The sequence below is a fragment of the Lepidochelys kempii genome, chromosome 6 (assembly GCF_965140265.1).
Source record: "Lepidochelys kempii isolate rLepKem1 chromosome 6, rLepKem1.hap2, whole genome shotgun sequence".
NCBI lineage: Eukaryota > Metazoa > Chordata > Testudines > Cheloniidae > Lepidochelys > Lepidochelys kempii.
In genome coordinates this window covers 71,054,217-71,067,958 of record NC_133261.1, presented here as the reverse complement: position 1 = coordinate 71,067,958, position 13,742 = coordinate 71,054,217, and the positions used below count along the sequence as shown (strand labels likewise).

Below are 13,742 nucleotides of genomic sequence, written 5' to 3'. Positions count from 1 at the left end.
TTACTTCTTGGTCTGTCATCTGCTACCACTGAGAACAGCTTAGATCCATCCTCTTTGGAACCCCCTTTCAGGTAGTTGAAAGCAGCTATCAAATCCCCCCTCATTCTTCTCTTCCGCAGACTAAACAATCCCAGTTCCCTCAGCCTCTCCTCATAAATCATGTGTTCCAGTCCCCTAATCATTTTTGTTGCCCTCCACGGGACTCTTTCCAATTTTTCCACATCCTTCTTGTAGTGTGGGGCCCAAAACTGGACACAGTACTCCAGATGAGGCCTCACCAATGTCGAATAGAGGGGGAACGATCACGTCCCTCGATCTGCTGGCAATGCCCCTATTTATACATCCCAAAAGGACATTGGTCTTCTTGGCAACAAGGACATACTGTTGACTCATATCCAGCTTCTCGTCCACTGTAACCTCTAGGTCCTTTTCTGCAGAACTGCTGCCAAGCCATTTGGTCCCTAGTCTGTAGCGGTGCATGGGATTCTTCCATCCTAAGTGCAGGACTCTGCACTTGTCCTTGTTGAACCTCATCAGATTTCTTTTGGCCCAATCCTCTAATTTGTCTAGGGCCCTCTGTATCCTATCCCTACCCTCCAGCATATCTACCTCTCCTCCCAGTTTAGTGTCATCAGCAAACTTGCTGAGGGTGCAATCCACACCATCCTCCATATTCTTAATGAAGATATTGAACAAAACCGGCCCCAGGACCGACCCTTGGGGCACTCCACTTGATACCGGCTGCCCACTAGACATGGAGCCATTGATCACTACCCGTTGAGCCCAACTATCTGGCCAGCTTTCTATCCACCTTATAGTCCATTCATCCAGCCCATACTTCTTTAACTTACTGGCAAGAATACCGTGGGAGACCGTGTCAAAAGCTTTGCTAAAGTCAAGGAACAACACATCCACCACTTTCCCCTCATCCACAGAGTCTGTTATCTCATCATAGAAGGCAATTAGATTAGCCAGACATGACTTGCCCTTGGTGAATCCATGCTGACTGTTCCTGATCACTTTCCTCTCCTCTAAGTGCTTCAGAATTGATTCCTTGAGGACCTGCTCCATGTTTTTTCCAGGGACTGAGGTGAGGCTGACTGGCCTATAGTTCCCAGGATCCTCCTTCTTCCCTTTTTTAAAGATGGGCACTACATTAGCCTTTTTCCAGTCATCCAGGACCTCCCCCAACCGCCATGAGTTTTCAAAGATAATGGCCAATGGCTCTGCAATCACATCCGCCAACTCCTTTAGCACTCTCGGATACAGCGCATCCGGCCCCATGGACTTGTGCTCGTCCAGCTTTTCTAAATAGTTCTGAACCACTTCTTTCTCCACAGAGGGCTGGTCACCTCCTCCCCATGCTGTGCTGCCCAGTGTAGTAGCCTGGGAGCTGACCTTGTTCGTGAAGACAGAGGCAAAAAAAGCACTGAGTACATTAGCTTTTTCCACATCCTCTGTCACTAGGTTGCCTCCCTCGTTCAGTAAGGGCCCACACTTTCCTTGACTTTCTTCTTGGTGCTAACATACCTGAAGAAATCCTTCTTGTTACTCTTAACATCTCTTGCTAGCTGCAACTCCAGGTGTGATTTGGCCTTCCTGATTTCACTCCTGTATGCCCAAGCAATATTTTTATACTCTTCCCTGGTCATTTGTCCAATCTTCCACTTCTTGTAAGCTTCTTTTTTGTGTTTAAGATCAGCAAGGATTTCACTGTTAAGCCAAGCTGGTCGCCTGCCATATTTACTGTTCTTTCTACACATCGGGATGCTTTGTACCTGTAACCTCAATAAGGATTCTTTAAAATACAGCCAGCTCTCCTGGACTCCTTTCCCCCTCATGTTATTCTCCCAGGGGATCCTGCCCATCAGTTTCCTGAGGTTGTCAAAGTCTGCTTTTCTGAAGTCCAGGGTCCGTATTCTGCTGCTCTCCTTTCTTCCTTGTGTCAGGATCCTGAACTCGACCATCTCATGGTCACTGCCTCCCAGGTTCCCATCCACTTTTGCTTCCCCTACTAATTCTTCCCGGTTTGTGAGCAGCAGGTCAAGAAGAGCTCTGCCCCTAGTTGGTTCCTCCAGCACTTGCACCAGGAAATTGTCCCCTACACTTTCCAAAAACTTCCTGGATTGTCTGTGCACCACTGTATTGCTCTCCCAGCAGATATTAGGGTGATTGAAGTCTCCCATGAGAACCAGGGCCTGCGATCTAGTAACTTCAGTTAGTTGCCGGAAGAAAGCCTCGTCCACCTCATCCCTCTGGTCCGGTGGTCTATAGCAGACTCCCACCACGACATCACCCTTGTTGCTCTCACTATTAAACTTAATCCAGAGACTCTCAGGTTTTTCTGCAGTTTCATACCAGAGCTCTGAGCAGTCATACCGCTCTCTTACATACAATGCAACTCCCCCACCTTTTCTGCCCTACCTGTCCTTCCTGAACAGTTTATATCCATCCATGACAGTACTCCAGTCATGTGAGTTATCCCACCAAGTCTCTGTTATTCCAACAGAGATGTCAGAAACCCAGGTTCCAGTCCTTCCACTCTAGTGCTATGCCTTTCTCTCTGGCCTTGACAAATGCAGTCTTGTCCCACTCATATCCGTTCAGAATGCCACTCCAAAGTAATTTTCTTAGCCCGATGCTTTGACCGTGTCATTCCGCTTTTTGAATCCCTTCACTGGATCCACCTTCTCTGTCGTATCAAAAGTAAAAGTTGCTTTGTCTTCACTTTCAAGGCCCTTCATTGTCAATCCCCATCCCACCTCTCATCTACTCATGTTGTCAATGCTCACCTCCCATCAGCCCATGATGCCAGCTTCCATTGCCAACTTGTTAAATTTTCAAACAAGCACCTTTATGCTTTCTCCCAAGTAGCCCCTAACACTTGGGAGGTGCTCCCTGTAAACATCTTCAAGGCAACCTCATTATCAACTTTCAAATCACTCCTCAAAACTCTCCTTACATTGATGCCTACAAAAACTTAACAATGGTTGGGCAGCTGGTGTGCAGAGATCACTGCCGATTATGCTGATTAATATTTTCTTATTGCTTTCTTGTGCTTCCCTGGCTGTCTGTATCCATCTGTTGTCTCTTGTCTTATACTTAGATTGTGAGCTCTGTGTTTGTACAGCTCCTGGCACAATGGGATCCTGGACCATGACTAGGGCTCCTAGTCATGGAACATGATGTTCCAAATGTCAGTATGGAAACACAGTAGCATTTGCTGATAATGCCTGTTATTTGTACTTTATCTGCATGTAAAAAACTCTTCTCAAAATAATTAAAATAGTTAACATTTACACCACACTGAACATATTTCAATCTTTGTACAGCATAAACAAATTAATCCTCAGCACCTCTAAGAAGTATGTATTTAAATATTATTCTAATTTTTCAGATAGAATCTGAAACAGAGATAGATGTAGCCCTTGGCTACAGAGTGAGTCAGCAGTTAAGCTGGGACTAGACCTCAGATGTGTCCTTGATTACAATCAATTATTCACACCACTAAGTCATTCGGCCTCATTTTTAATTCTTGTCTAACTGGTCTCATTAAAAATCCTTTTGAACCAGGTATTACTTGGGCAATCACCAAACTAATCTGCTTGCTGCTGTAGGTTCCTGCTTGTGGACAGCTCAGTCACAAGGGCAAGGTTCTTTTTCAGCACATATTTGTGTCACTTCCTCTGGCCATATCTTGTGATTATTAGAAACTGTCTTACAGTAGCATCTAGAGACCCTAATTGATATCAAGGCCCCCTTAGGCCTGGCACTGTACAAACACATGTAAGAGCTTACATTCTAAATAGACATGAAAAAGGAAGTATTATTATCCACAATTTACAGAGGAGGAACTGAGGCATCGAGACATCAGTTGACTTGCTAGGTCTTATATACTTTCCAAGGAACTGGTTTGTATGTAAACCCTCTCAGGAGAATCAGTTCTGTGGTATATAGAACTATCTGGGACAAAAGTTCCAAGAGAACTCTTGATTATTATGAGTGAATGATTGAAGTGGTTCCTGGCTCCTAGGCAGTTGATTCCAAGCAATCTTCTCCGAAATCATTCCTGTCTCACAAGTAAAGGAAGACAGAAGGCAGAAGATTCTGGAAGTAAATTGCTGACTAAGTGATGTATGGTGGAGGGGTTTGTTTTTGTGGAACATTGGTACACCTTCTACGGGAGGTTGTATAGTTTGGATGGTGTCCACCTTAGTAGAAGGGAAACCTATCTCCTCAAGGACAGACTGGCTAGAATATCAGGAGGGCGTTAAACTAATAATAATAATAGGGGAGGGTAAAAAAGGGAAGATATGAGCACTGATTTAGAACAAAATTAATCAAGGAACCTAAGGACAGAAGAGAAGAAATTCTTTAATTGCCTAAACAGCAATATTAGGAGCCGGCTAACAAACAAGAGGAATTGGAATTGCTGATTTATGAGCATAAATTCAGTCTAGTTGGTATTACTGAAACCTGGTGGGATGAGTCACACTACTGGAATGTTAAAATCAATGGTTATAACCTATTCAGGAAAGATCAAGTGGGCAAAAGGGGAGCGAGAATGCACTCTGTCAAAATGGCACTACCTGTTTCCAAATAACTGATAACTCAGAAAAAAGTATCTTGAGTGTTTATGGATCAATGTTCTAACACATAACAAGCAGAAGATAGGGTATTAGTTGGGGTCTGCTACAGACCTGTCACCAAATCACACTAGGGAACAGGATGACTGACTACTTATACATCTATTTATAATGTGTAGGGAAAAAAGCTGCATGATCATGGGGGACTTCAATCTGAGAGACACATGCTGGAGATCTCTCATGCTGCCAGTACTAAAACATCCTAGGAATTTCTAAATATTATATAGATGACATTTTCCTAACTCAAAAAGTGTTGCATCTGAGACAGGGGAATTTTATATTAGACCTCATCTTGACAGATAAATAGGAATTGATCACAGAAATAAAAATTAATGGAAGCTTAGGTACAAGTGATCATGACTTGATCACATTTATAATGTGGAAAAGGAATAAAGTCCAGACCAATTATATATATACTTGGGGTTTTCAAAGGGCCAATTTCCACAAATCTGAGAACAATTATGAGCCAGATCAGCTGTGAGGAGGAAGTTAATGAGGAAAATGTGAATGATAATTGGGAATTGTTTAATAACACTTTACTAGAAGCCCAAAAAGCCACAGTCCCACAGCTATAGCACAATGGGATCCTGGCTCCATGACAGCCGCTACTACAATACAAATAAATAATAATAATACTAATAATAATTAATAATGATAATAATTTGATTGTCTGATTATAGTTTGACAATATTCTGAACACTCATGATAGCCCAGACACTCTTCACTACTCCAAGTATCTGTGATAAACTGCACTTCTACTGTATTTGGATAACAATACAGTTATTTGTCCTCATGGAACTGGACCCTAGATAATATTCTCTGGAAATAATTTGGGTGCATGGGTCCATTTCACAACACACATATGGCCAAATTCATTGCTGCTTTACTCATTCTGCTGATTTAATTGAAGTCAGATTCATCTTTGGAATTAAGTTACCTCACGAATGAATTGCCCTTGTTGCTCATCTGTATTCTCAGTAATTCTAGAACTATGAGGAGCCCCAAAGGAACAGTAAAGGTACTCACAAAAGTCTTCCTGAGGAAGATTTCTCATTCGTATGATTCTTACGGTGAGCAAGTAGCAAAGCGATGCTTCCTTGGTAGAAAAATGATACATAAAATACATGTGTGAACATCATATGGAATGTTTTTATTTATTGTAATTTATAACAATGCATTAAAAGGAGCCCGACGGCTACTCATGGAGCCTATTTAAAATAACAAATTGGTCAAAAATAAGACCCACTCAACAAAAAAAAAAAAATCCCAGAAAACTCCACCCTTAACATAACTCAGTAATAGATGGAACTTTCCCTACCGAAACTCCATCCCCCATTTCACAAAAATCACTCCTATTGGACCCCAAACTCTTCAGCTGCCCAGGCAAGATGTAGAGCAGAGAAGAAAGGCATAGGAAAGAAATAACCAACAGATGAGGAACCTTAATTAGCGAACAATACAATTTTCATATATTAATAATCTAAGACAGTTTCTGGATTGAAATTGTCTCTCGTACCTAAAACATCCCAGCATGAGATCGCGATTAAACAAAATCAGGAATATTCTCTTTGGTTTTGTGTGATGGTTTAAAAAAATCCTGTGGTGTTTTAGAATCAAATTCAAGGCCCATTTAGAGGCTTCTACTTTTTATGCAGTTTTTTGATGAAAGGAGAAAAAATTAGAGAAACTTTGGTTTGTTTATTTCAAAAGGTAGAATTTTAATTTTGTAAGAACTAGTGGCCACCAATACAGACCACATGGTTAGTTTCTCTCCTGTATTAGGTGAGTGGCAACTAATCATAGCAAATCTCTTTGTAGTGTAGGCCTGCCACTTAGGCCTCCTTTACTCTCAGCATGGTAAGGAATTCTTCACCCTAGCACTTGTGGAAGTCCTAGTGTAGACTGGATGATGGTGCTTTTCCCTCTGTGTGGTCTGGGCTTTCTCTATGACTGTGTGGGGCCTTGAGTAAGTCCGAAAAATGTCGTTCTAAAAAGTCTTCCTGGCTTGTGTTTCCACAGCACCCAGATTCAGTCTGGAACCTCAACCTCTCCTGCTTTCTGCCAATAACCCATCAGAAAGGGAAAATCTCAAAGCCAAAGCCTTGCAGTCTACACAGCCCACAGCACCGAGTCTCAGAGCCAAGGTCAACAGATACAGGCTCATGGGCTTGCTCTATGGCACTGAAAACACCTGTGTAGATGTTGCCTCTCAGTCGGAGCTCAGGCTCTGAAGCTCATCCCTCTCCCTAGGCTTCAGAGCCTGAGCTCCAGCCGGAGCCTGAATGTCTACATAGCTGTTTTTAGCACCATAGCACGAGCCCAAGTCATAGAATCATAGAATATCAGGGTTGGAAGGGACCTCAGGAGTTCATCTAGTCCAACCCCCTGCTCAAAGCAGGACCAATCCCCAATTTTTGCCCCAGATCCCTAAATGGCTCCCTCAAGGATTGAACTCACAACCCTGGGTTTAGCAGGCCAATGCTCAAACCACAGAGCTATCCCTCCCCCCCTGAGCTATCCCTCCCCCCGAGGAAGCCTCTCCATCTCCCTCCTTGTACTTCTTCAAAGGAGGGAGAGATACGCAGTGATCTTCCCTATTCATCCTACTCCAAGATATAGGAATCACTTTGAAGGGGGCTGGTAGTCCTTTAACAAGCCAGTCTCCAAGACAAGAGAAAATGAGATTTACTCTTTATAGGGGAGGGCAATTCAGAGAGATCTTGCTCTTTCATTCCAAAATGCTGCATATGGTCCAGTCCTACCAGCAAAATGGCTGACATTAAAGTTACCCTAGCAAAGGCCATGAACAAAATAGCATCTCCTGAAACCAGGAACCCTAGCCATTTGCACTATTAATGGAAATAGCAGTTCCTTCATGCTCCTAGGACTTTTACCCCACTGGAGGTTAACATTCCCTTTAAATAAAGCCTTAAACAAACAAATAACCCCCCCCACAAAAAAACCCCACTAACCCCCACCCCCCAAATGGAAGGAGCCCTTTGTAATAATTATGAGCTGGCCTCAGCTTAGATAGAAACAACCATTTTCAACTGCTTCAGTGTGTTTCCTAGTGTTAGTGGCAAACATACAAGAAGGCAAAAATAGCTACTCAAGAGTTCTAAAGAAAGACAAAGAGAACCTCAGTTAATGCCCATTTCACAGCCCTAATGGGATTTCACATGACTCAATAAGGGTATGTCTACACTACAAAATTAGGTCGAATTTATAGAAGTCGGTTTTTTAGAAATCGGTTTTATATATTTGAGTGTGTCCCCCCCTCACAGAAAATGCTCTAAGTGCATTAAGTGCATTAACTTGGCGGAGTGCTTCCACAGTACCGAGGCTAGCGTCGACTTCCGGAGTGTTGCACTGTGGGTAGCTATCCCACAGTTCCCGCAGTCTCCGCTGCCCATTGGAATTCTGGGTTGAGATCCCAATGCCTGATGGGGCTAAAACATTGTTGCGGGTGGTTCTGGGTACATATCGTCAGGCCCCCGTTCCCTCCCTCCCTCCGTGAAAGCAAGGGCAGACAATCGTTTCGCGCCTTTTTTCCTGAGTTACCTGTGCAGACGCCATACCACGGCAAGCATGGAGCCCGCTCAGCTCACTGTCACCGTATGTCTCCTGGGTGCTGGCAGACGCGGTATTGCATTGCTACACAGCAGCAGCAACCCATTGCCTTGTGGCAGCAGACGGTGCAATAGGACTGGTAGCCGTCATCGTCATGTCCGAGGTGCTCCTGGTCATCTCTGTGAGGTCGATCAGGAGCGCCTGGGCAGACATGGGCGCAGTGACTAAATTTGGAGTGACTTGATCAGGCCATTCTCTTTAGTCCTGCAGTCAGTCCTATTGAACCACCTTATGGTGAGCAGGCAGGTGATACGGATTGCTAGCAGTCCTATTGCATCATCTTCTGCCAGGCAGGCAAGAGATGAGGATGGCTAGCAGTCCTATTGTACCATCTTCTGCCAAGCAGCCATGAGATGTAGATGGCATGCAGTCCTTCTGCACCGTCTGCTGCCAGCCAAAGATGTAAAAGATAGATGGAGTGGGTCAAAACAAGAAATAGACCAGATTTGTTTTGTACTCATTTGCAAACCACCCCCCTGCCCCGCTCCCCGTCTAGGGGACTCATTCCTCTAGGTCACACTGCAGTCACTCACAGAGAAGGTGCAGCGAGGTAAATCTAGCCATGTATCAATCAGAGGCCAGACTAACCTCCTTGTTCCAATAAGAACAATAACTTAGGTGCACCATTTCTTATTGGAACCCTCCGTGAAGTCCTGCCTGAAATACTCCTTGATGTAAAGCCACCCCCTTTGTTGATTTTAACTCCCTGTAAGCCAACCCTGTAAGCAGTGTCGTCAGTCGCCCCTCCCTGCGTCAGAGCAACGGCAAACAATCGTGCATCTGAGTTGAGAGTGCTGTCCAGAGCAGTCACAATGGAGCACTCTGGGATAGCTCCCGGAGGCCAATACCATCGAATTGCGTCCACAGTACCCCAAATTTGACCCAGCAAGGCTGATTTAAGCGCTAATCCACGTGTCAGGGGTGGAGTAAGGAAATCGATTTTAAGAGCCCTTTAAGTCGAAATAAAGGGCTTCATCGTGTGGACGGGTGCAGGTTTACATCGATTTAACACTGCTAAATTTGACCTAAAGTCCTAGTGTAGATCAGGGCTAAAACTTTCTGATAATGTATTAGACAGAAAAGACAAGTGGGATTTCTTCTGTAAATGGTCACACTTCCTATATATCCAATGCCACAGACCTGGGCATGCTTTCCTAAAATGAATACAATCACTATCGTGCTACAACAGGCAGTAATTGACCACCTCAACCATACCCAGAAATCAGGCAAACATTTGTGCATATAGATAAGCCTTTCATTGTATTATGCTCTGCAGTTAGATGAGCTTTGCACCATTTTACTTGGCTTATGCCTTGGGCTAAATATTGTTATTAACACAGGAAGCTTCCCTATACCTCTGTCAGGTAAGCATTTTCATCATATTACAGATGGACAGCTGAGTCACACAGACATAAAATGACTTGCCCAAGGTCACACAGGAAGTCTGAGGCAGAGACAGGGAATAGAATCCAGATCTCCCATCTCACAAGCCTGTGCCTTAACCAATCGTCCTTCATAGTTTACTATGGAAAATTGAACATGTTTGACCTTGTTTCATACCAGTGTTAACACTGGGACTTCAGAATTTCAATTCAAGAATTCAGTGCTGCCAACTCCTGCAATTTTACCTCAAGCCTCACCATATTTGGTGTTTATCCTAAAGCCTCAGCTTCTGGAGTTATGTGACTATATAAGACTCGCTGCTTTCATTTAAAAAAAAAGTTTCTAGCTCTTATGGTGGCAGAAAAAACTTGAAAATGTGAATTCAAACGGTTCAAAAGCCAGAGGCAAATACATTTGGGGGGTGGGGGGGAGGGTATTACTTTAAAAAAAAATCTCATGATTGCTAAATGCTTGGGGGTGGCAATTCTGAGCATTACTTAAGTTGCTACATTTAGATGAGGCTGTGAGAAGAAGAGCAGAGAGTTGAAGTGATGGGGAGGAGCCTTGTACTGAATACACACAGTTTTCCTACTGGTTTAACTGTATCTGTTCAGAAGCTTAAGCTATACTATTCTAAGCATCTTTGTATCCCTGAATCCGCATCCACACTAGGGGGTTGTACCACTTTAATTGTGTCTGTTGCAAAACAAAAGGACATTTCAAAACAGATACAGTTAAAGCAGTACAAAAACTGTTGTAAGACCAGGTTTTACATTCCTTGTTAGTTGCTCTTCCAGCTATATTACATCCCCTTTTTAAGAGCCAGCATGCAAGATACACACCCACTGAATGCCAGATCAGTGCAAATTATGTTATGTTCCCACTTACATCAACTTGCAGACCCAACAGGTAACTTGTCACCATTTGTCTGCTTTCAGTTAGACTTTTAAAATGAGAAGTTCCCTCCATTGAAGTTGCCAGAGTACCTCTACTGATAGTGATTTACATAGTTTTGGACAATTTTTGAAATTATATGAACAAATATTTTATACCCTATGGATTTCTGTGGAACTTAAACTTTTCTTGTACAGAAAAGAGGCCAATTTCCCCACATTTCCCATAAGTCATATTCCTGAGTCACATTCTATTATAGACACCATTAGTGAACTTGAGATAGCTTTTCATTTAAATCCATCCAGTTTTGCTTTGAGGCAACAGCTGTATATAATGCATAGCCAGCAGTAAGCAATCCAGCAATGGACAGAAATATTTGCATTGATATTCCTAATGTGTAATAAACACAAATTACATCTATAACTGATTTCCAAGCAATCCTGCAGGCATCACCACTTTCTTCCCTCAGAAGCCTTTTATTGTGATGACTTTCTTCCAGCAGAGCTTGAAGGAACATTTGTTTTGGAAGTTGGGGTTTATCGTTAAAAATACAAAGGACTTCAAACAATAATGTTATGAATGTGAGATACTGGGCCACATTCTCCTTTCACTTTGGTATAAATGAGGAGTTACTCGATTAAAGTTAGTGCAGATATGCTGGTGTAAAAATGATACAAGTGAACCAAGAATCAGACCCACTGCTATGATAGTTACTCCTGGGGGAATTCTGTGCCACTGCGTATGTGCAGAATTCAAGTCCCCTGCAGATTTCTTTGCTTCACCACAGAAAAATGGCTTTCTGACAGGGAAGCAAAGGGAAGCCACAAGAGTGGTCATACGACCCTCCCCAGCAGTATGTTTTCCCTTCCCAGGGATGCTGGCAGAGAGGTAAATCACTTTGGGGCAGGGGATGGGACTGGGGAAGACCTAGCTGGTGGCTCCTACCCTGCGCCGGGCTCAGCTGCTAGTCCCGGCTGGGCTGGGAAAGACAGGACTTCCTCTTCCCCTGCACGGCATCCAGGGCTGGGTCAGACTCATCCCCACATTTCTCCCCAGGCTGCAGGAAGCTGTACTAACTACCCCCTCCCCCACTTCCTGCACCCATCACTCCTCAACTGCTCAGGGAGCTGCTCCCCATCTGATTAACCCCCATGCATCCAGACCCCTTCAAAACCAGATCCTCCCACTGAGCCTCACTCCCCATACCCAGAACTCCCCCTGCCAAGCCCCACTCCTCCTGCACCTGGACCACCCCGATGAGCCACCCACACCCAGATCTCCACTCCATTGAGCTCCACCCCACACTCTCCCAGCATCTGGACCCCTCCACTGAACCCCCCACACCCAGACCCCCATGCTGAGCTCTATCCCCCCCCTCACCCAGACCCTTCCCCCGCTGAGCCCCAACCACTTTCACCTGGATCCCCCCTGCAGAGTCCCATTATCATTGCACCCAGAACCCCCCAACAAGCCCCTCTGCATCCAGATCCCCCCCACCACATGGATCCCCCACTGAGCCACCAACACCCAGGTTGTGCCACACAGAACCCTCTCAGCCCATATCTGGATCCCCCCACACTAAGCCCTTCCACACTTGGATCTTGCTGGGTTGAACCTGCTGCCCACACCTGGTGCACCTGACATGGAGGGGCAGGGCCCTGGGGTGTTTCTGGGGCCGGACCAGTCCTTCCACTGTGTCAGAGTTGGGTGCAATCTCACCACTGAGTCCATGTCCCGGTGGGGAGCTGCAGAGTGATCTCCCACCTCTGTGCAGCCAGTGGCCTGTGCTCCCCAATGCGATGTTGGAGCCTCCACATTTATTTGACAAATAAAATTTACAAAATATTGCAGAATTTTAAATATTTTGGTGCAGAATTTTAATTTTTTTGTCACAGAATGCCCTCAGGAGTAATGAAGCTATGAAATTAATATATGTTGCCTGTTACAAACCATACAGAGAGAAATATAGCACAAAAGAATGATTGGATTCAGATAGTGTTAATTTATAATGAAAGAGATGCTGGAGCTCAAGCAATTAGGTGCCAGGGCTCAAACAATTTTTTTACATTCATAACTGGTTCAGCAAGCCCAGATGTGTCAGGGTGATGAATTGCCAAGACTAGAGGTGCCAGGACTCAGCCCTGGTAAGCCCTGGCACAAATTAAGCTCTGGATTCAGATGATTAACATAAGGAAATTTCAACCTGGAACCTAATATCACTAAATATTCAACACTTTGATAATTAGTAAATTCATCCCAAAACTCCTGCCCCCACTCGCCCTCAAAAAGATCCATAAACTTATTTATTCTCCCCAAAATGTTGTCTATTTTATGGTACCTTATAGTCAGCATCCCACTGTACTGCTTGCTGCTTCATCCATTTAGTTCCTACATTTCCCAGTGGGTCTGTTTTGCTGTTTAAGTCCTGAGAGGGGGAAAAGAAGCAAGAATGGGCAAGTGGTAATATTTGAAAACATTTTTCCAATTTCACAATATAAATTCATAATTGTAGCATCATATTTTGACTTCAAAGTGTGGAGCTGCTGCTTATTCACTCCCAGTATGGCACAGGTTAGTCTGTACTTCCTTTTTGTTTTTATTGACAAGGCTGTGAGTAAAAGTGGGAAAAAAAGTGAAAAAAAAATACGGAAGTGTCAACCATTTCTATAAAATATGGTAAGAGTGCTAACTCCTCACAATTGCAGATGTCAGAGGAACAGCAACCCTGCCTGATAAGGCAGGACTGAAACTCCATGCACTCGGTTGTGCAGTTCTGAATCAGGGTCTCAGCAAATCTTATTTGGTTTTATTTATTTTTTCTTACCTCATGGAAGCCAGCAGGTGATTCCATTGTGGTCTCTGCTACATTCAAGTCAGGCACTATCAATGGTACTTGAGTACTAGGTTCCACAGCTGGCAGTGACTCCTGAAACATATGTGCAGACTTGAAAACAGCCGGGGTTGCTGAGTAGGTGCTGTATACATATTGACACAGAGCCCTACCCATCTGTGATTCTCTTAACAGAAAGAATCCCCGCCCACTTTCCTCACAATAAGAGCAAGTCTGTTGCAAGAGCGGGATATTCTTTTGCAACTGAAGTGATGGAGGAACAGGATATGCAGAGGCCAAAGGGGCACATACTTTGTGTTTTTAGGCACTGCCCATACAGGGAGCAGTGGGAAGCAGTG

At 44.1% G+C, this 13,742-nt stretch overlaps 1 protein-coding gene across 1 annotated transcript in view; it reads right to left on the bottom strand.

Moving 5' to 3' along the window:
* LOC140913865 (cytosolic phospholipase A2 epsilon-like) overlaps window positions 1–13,488 on the bottom strand; it is a 62,663-nt gene extending 49,175 nt beyond the window's left edge. The window contains exons 1-3 of the mRNA XM_073350676.1: window positions 13,378–13,488; window positions 12,892–12,978; window positions 5,673–5,742 (exon numbers count right to left, since the gene is read on the bottom strand). Of these exons, the coding sequence (XP_073206777.1) occupies window positions 5,673–5,742; window positions 12,892–12,978; window positions 13,378–13,488 (268 nt within the window). The remainder of the gene's footprint in view (window positions 1–5,672; window positions 5,743–12,891; window positions 12,979–13,377) is intronic.
* Between the last annotated feature and the right edge of the window lie 254 nt (window positions 13,489–13,742).